Source organism: Tupaia chinensis, unplaced genomic scaffold (assembly GCF_000334495.1).
Source record: "Tupaia chinensis unplaced genomic scaffold, TupChi_1.0 Scaffold000066_1, whole genome shotgun sequence".
NCBI lineage: Eukaryota > Metazoa > Chordata > Mammalia > Scandentia > Tupaiidae > Tupaia > Tupaia belangeri.
Genome location: NW_006159525.1, coordinates 929,739 through 935,596, shown reverse-complemented (window position 1 = coordinate 935,596; position 5,858 = coordinate 929,739). Strand labels below are relative to the sequence as shown.

General features: G+C 55.9%; 1 protein-coding gene across 1 annotated transcript in view; it reads left to right on the top strand.

Moving 5' to 3' along the window:
* LOC102501321 (neuroendocrine secretory protein 55) overlaps nt 1-5,858 on the top strand; it is a 55,461-nt gene that overhangs the window by 2,596 nt on the left and 47,007 nt on the right. Inside the window, exon 2 of the mRNA XM_006141967.3 lies at nt 13-651. Within this exon, the coding sequence (XP_006142029.1) occupies nt 13-609 (597 nt within the window). The 3' untranslated portion in view covers nt 610-651. The remainder of the gene's footprint in view (nt 1-12; nt 652-5,858) is intronic.

The following is a 5,858-nucleotide window of genomic DNA, read 5'->3' as shown; positions in this document are numbered from 1 at the left end:
CCCCGCCCCCAGCAGCGCGCGGCTGCCCAGCAGCGCCGGAGCTTCCTCAACGCCCACCACCGCTCGGGCGCGCAGGTATTCCCCGAGCCCCCCGAGTCCGAGTCCGACCACGAGCACGAGCACGAGCACGAGGAGGCAGACCTGGAGCTGTCCCTCCCCGAGTGCCTGGAGTACCAGGAATCTTTCGACTACGAGACCGAGACCGAGACCGAGTCCGAAATCGAGTCTGAGACCGATTTCGAGACCGACCCCGAACCCGAGACCGCCCCCACCACCGAGCCGGAGACCGAGCCAGAAGAGGAGCGCGGCCCGGTGGCGCCCAAGAACCCCCACTCCGGCCAGTCCCTCGCCCAGCGCCTGCACGCTCTGAAGTTGCAAAGCCCCCACACCTCCCCTAGTCGCGCACAGCCAGGCATTCACGAGCGCCGGGGCCCCAGGCAGGGGGAGGAGCCCGAGCCCAAGGACAAGGACCCCAGGGACCCCGAAGAGTCTGAAGAGCCCAGGGAGGAGAAGCAGCAGCGCCGCTGCAAGCCGAAGAAGCCCACTCGCCGCGACCCGTCCCCCGAGTCCCCTTCCAAAAGGGGACCCATCCCCATCCGGCGTCACTAATGGAGGACACCGTCCAGATTCTCCTCGTTTTCATGGATTCAGGTTAGTCGCCCACCATTAAGCCGGGGCGCTCGGGTCGTGCGGAAGCAGAGGGAGGACGGGGGACGAGCAACGGCAGGCTCCGGGGGGCCAGGGTGGGCTCGGGGAGCCAGCCTGGGGGTCTCCCGAGTCTCCCCAGGTCCCTGAGAGCCCCGTTGCCCAGAGGCTTATTGGACGGCAAGGCGCGAGGAGCGCCGGGCTGGAGACAAGCTGGTCTCCAGCTGGCGCCTAGGTTTGGGGCGGAACACCGAGCACGCCCAGGTTTTGAGCTGCACGTACAAACCGCACTGGTAAGTCACTTGTTTTAAAGGCTTCTTTTCCTCCTAGAAAGACTAGTCTCAAACGGGTTGGCCTTGGCGGGCGCCCAAAATGTGGTTGGGAAGCGCGCGCCAACTTCCAGGCTGGGAGAGCAGCCGGCTGTAGCGACACTGTTGCAACGTGGGGAAAGTAATCCGACAGGGATTGGGCGAGACCTCCGGAGGCTGCCGGCTCCAGGCGAAGCTCAAGCGCGCGTTTAAAAGGCTCGGAGCCTGGAGCCAGGTCCGGCCACGGCCAATTCGGAGCCGGGGGAGCTCGGCACCAGTGTCCCCAGCTGCTGCGCGCCAGTCTGGGCCGCCAAGGCCCGCCTCCTGAAGCTCGCCCGCCCAACCCGCCTCCAGACGCTCGCCCGGCCAGACTGCCGCAAAAGAGCGTGCGCACCTGCCCGCGCGCCCCAGAACCGACCTCTCCACGCTGGCCGGAGGCTCCCTGCAAGTCACCAGTACTTGGAGGGCAGGCAGAGGAGGTACGGGGGCTTTGGGGTTCCCCCACAGGCACCAGGGTTGCAGCACGGGCTTGGTCACGTCAGCGCATCGCCGACCTTGTGGCGCAGCTGGTCAGGCGGCAGGGCTGGGTAGAAGCTTGCTTGGCCGGAGAGGTCTGGGCGGTCTGCGCAAGGACCTGGAGGCGGAAGAAAAAGGGTAGGACAACCTCGAGGTGGTCGCGAGCGGAAAGGTAAAGCGGGACAAGGCAGGCGCGCGAGAGGGGGTCGCGCCTATCATCACGGCACTGCACCGGGCGTCCCCAAAGGGCGCAGGCACCCGCCGAGCTGGGGAAAGGGACTGGACCTTGCACCGGTCCTTGGGCAAACGGTCCAGCGGGCGGGCCGGCGGCTCCGGCAGCCTGGCGAAGGGGGAGGCACGCTCCGGCCATTTTCAGCCCAGCGGGCTAAGTTTGGAGTCTGGCGGGAGGGGAGCTGGGAGCCCGAGCAGGAGATCGACCCACCCGCGCCCGCCGATCAGGATGGAAGAGGCTGATAAGGGAAATGAGGTTTAAAATCTCACCCGATTTGGAAATTGATCCCCTACATATTTTTTAATGCCTGCGCGCGTCTCGTTTTGCGCTGGTCTGAGTTATTCTGATGCGACTGATGGGGGGAGAAGTTTTTTTCGGCTTGAAATGAAAGACGAAGATGATCGGTGGTTTTTAAACTAAGGGAAGGACGGTGCTAGAAGGAAAATACGTTAAATTCTCCTTCCTAGGAAGGCGTGCGGTGCCCTGGAACTTAGTTTCCCCTGGGCTGCGTGGTGACTAACGGTGGCCAGGTGCCTTGGCCATCTGGAGGAGACACCCACGGCACTTGGGGAACCAGGGCTTCCCTCCCTGCGTGTCAAGGTGGGCAGTCTGGAGGCTGAGGCTCTGCAAAGGGTAGGCATGCCGGGTTTGGGCCTGAAGCTGCCTAAGTGAAACGGAGCTGCCGAGGTGGAAATTCCTACTAGACAAGGCAGTGCCGGTCCTCCCCCTCCGTGCCATTAAGCGTTCTGGTTTTCCTCTGGTAACACCTTGGGAGTCTGAGTGCACAGAGCAGGTCTCTAGTGAGCAGAGATGTCCGGTTGGATTTCGGGAAGTGTTTCTCAGCATGGGCACTGTCTCCACAGACTGGGCAGGCTGAGGGACCCGGCTGGCCCCTCAGAGTTAGGGTTCCCCTCGGAGAAATGAGCAGCACGCTTGCTCTGGAAGGAATGGACACGTTTTAAGAGTCCTCGGTGCCTAGCCGAGACTCGAGACTCGAAGTCTGGCTTGTTTCTGAGCGGAAGGCTGTGCATGGAAGGCGAGCTTCCTTAACTGTAAGCAGTGCATCCCGTTCATATATCTGGGGGGACCTCCGAGGTCCCCGATCAAGGAACACACAAATAGCTGGCTGAAAGACAGCTTCCCATCAACTCCTGAGTCAAATCAGAAGATATACAGGCCACAACCCAACTGTGAAAACCTGTTATTCCCAGAACACACCCCTCCCCCACAGCTCCCCTCCCCCACTTCCTCCTCCCACCCAGATTCCAGAAGGAAAAGCCACTCATCAGGTACCACACGCAGCCACGAGGAATACACCACATGGCGGTGCCACCACCCACCCCAAGGAAAGACATTTTTGCTATCCAGACTTTTCAGACCCTCTTTCTGCCCTAGGCCTGGTGCTCAGCTGCCGTCCCTTCCGGGAGACATTTCTAGCAAGTCCTCTGAGCATTCCCAGCTCACTAGTCTCCAGCCGGCCCTTTGTCTCTCCCTGTGAGCTGGGGTTAGCATCTGAATGGGCTGGCTTGCCCTTTCACGTGGAGGAGGGGGTCTGTTGGGTGAGGATATATTCTCAAAAAAAAAAAAAAGGCAGAGCTTATAGACTAAATGAGCCCCAGTGCACAGGGAGGCGAGGAGAGTAAAGCTGGTTAGATACGGTGTGCCCCAGTATGTAGGATTTCTCCTTTGCTACATGAATCATTGGCTTAATGGAAATTTGCTTTGGGAGGGATGAAGGTGCTCTTGGGTGTTATTTTTTTGAGTTGGACAATGATGTAGCAAAGCTAAAATGCTCTGGGCTACAGCGACGCAGGTTTACACTCAAGTTTGGCAAACACAACTTTCTCTCTGTTTATCGGAACTGGGAATTTTAGAGTCTGCAATTGTGTTAAGACGCGTCTAGCGCACTAGATGCTTTCCCTGGAATTGCCTACAGCCCCTTCCTGCCTAGCCTTCATTTCTAGCAGCTGTGATACTCGGCTTCAGGAGGCCGAGAGCTGGGACTTCAGTGTTGGTAAGAATGAAGGTCTTTTATTTATTTATTTTTAAAAATCATGCACGGATTGAACTTAATTTATCTGTTATCACTGCTCTTCAAGAAGGAAACTGTTAAGAGAAAACTGAGCAGAAGCAGGGCATGGGGAAGGCACGTCTGAACAGGATGGTGACCTACGACAAAAAGACCAAAGCATTAAAGCCAAGTTCGGCTTTCAGGGCCAGTGAGGGGCCGGCTGGGGAGGAGTAGGCCAGACTCTCAGATTGCACCTTTGGTCCCACATTCCAGAAGGGATGGAGGCCCTTGTCCAGCTGGGGGGTTCTGACATTAACGACTACATTTCCTAACGTCTTGATGCCCTGGACATAGACAGCAGGCCTGAGACACCAGTCCCTCCCAGCCCTGCACCTGCCAGTGCAGCCCCGTCACACCCAGGACCCTCTGCCTCAGTCTCTTCCAACGGAAGGAGCTGAGTGATGTCCCTGTTAGCCTGCTCAGTTCCAAATGTCTGCAGGCTGGTGAGTTTCAGAAGCTTGGAGTTGCCCAAATCGACTCTGTCAACAATTTTAACACTAAGGAACTCCAAAAAATTTTGTGAGTTGGTCAAATAAAAAAATACCTGCTGTGAAGAAATATTGGTTTGTGTCGGGGCTGATGTCAGTTTTGTCAAATGTGCTTTTCAGCTGGTGGCAAACATGGTTTGAGGAGTGCAGGTTAGAGAGTCTCACTGTGTCCTGTCCCTAAACAGGGAAGACTGGCCACCCTTGAGAGCAGAAATTTAGTGTTGTGTGTCCGTCTCCCCACTCTCCCACCCTGACCTCAGTGTCTGAAGACAAGCCTCTCGGGGCAGTCTCCTGCCTGCACAGAGGTAGACCTGCTCAGCTAGGGGACAACAGGCCAGAACGGCCAGCAGGGTTAGGAGCCTGATGAGGCGGAACTGGGAAGATGGCTTGCAAAGCTGCAGCTATTAAGGTAAACCAGTTTCTCCCCACTTTTTTTGTCTTTTTTATTTTTTATTTTTTCATTTTCACCGGGCCCCAGGAGCCTTTTCAGACATGTTTTTCTTAGTTGCCCCCAATGAACATTTCAATGCCAGACATGTATGGCAGACACAGAGGCTTAGTTTATACACAGCTGGGGCTTTCGTAGCCAGGGACTGTCTTACACTCACAGCAAATGCACAGGATAACAAGGCAATTTTTTTTTTAAGCAGAAACTGGTTGTCAAATTAAACGATTAGCATCATTTTAAAAAAGTAACCTTTTTTGCCACATAGGAAAAGATTGTGCATGTGTGTGTGTTAGAAACAAAGATTTAAACCTGTTTTATAGTTCAGATCCTAAACTGTGGACTCCAGTTTGGGGAAAGGCTGATCTTCAAGGCTCCCACCCTTAGGCCTTAGGGCTGAGACGAGCCCAGGTCAAAGCCCGATAGCCAACCCAAGTCAACAAGTTCCTGTTCCTCTCCTGTGCATGTGTGTGCACACGTGTGTGGGGGGTCATTTTTACGGTTTTCTCTTTTTTTTAAATCTCATGGATTCATTTTTACAAAAGCCAACCCCTACCCTACCCCTACCCATGGCAGGGAAGCCAGAGTCACAGCCCAGTGACTTTCTTCTCCCAAGGCCACTGTCACCTGTTGACAGCCTTGGCCAGCAGAGGCGGGGCGGCCCAGAGGAGCCGGCTTCCCAGCTCCACGTGGGTTGGGCGCGGCCCTTGTCTGTGCTGTGGGCTTGCTGTAGGGTACCAGGGGTGTGGCTGTCAGGAAGGCCTGGGGGGTCTGGAACAGTGGGTGGTGGCAGTGATATGGACAGAGTTGAGGAAGACACAAGGAAAAGGTGGTTTGGGAATCACAGAAAAGCAAAGAAGATGTGAGCAGGCGAGAATGCCAAGAAGGTGCAGAGGAGACATTTAGCTATGGGGCCGGGTGGGGGGTGGCAAAGCCAGTATGTTTTCCAGTCTGTGAAGAGTGGTTTGAAGGCACGAAGAGAGACCAGAGAAGAAAAGAGTTTAGGACAGACTCCATGGCAGACCTCAGATTCCAGGGGTCTCTAAAAAGTTCACAGAGAACGTGTATTACAGAAAAGCCACCAGGCCTGGATTTCTTTTTTTTTTTTTTTTCCTGGCCCCAAAATAAACTCGCCCCATTCTATTTGTCTGTG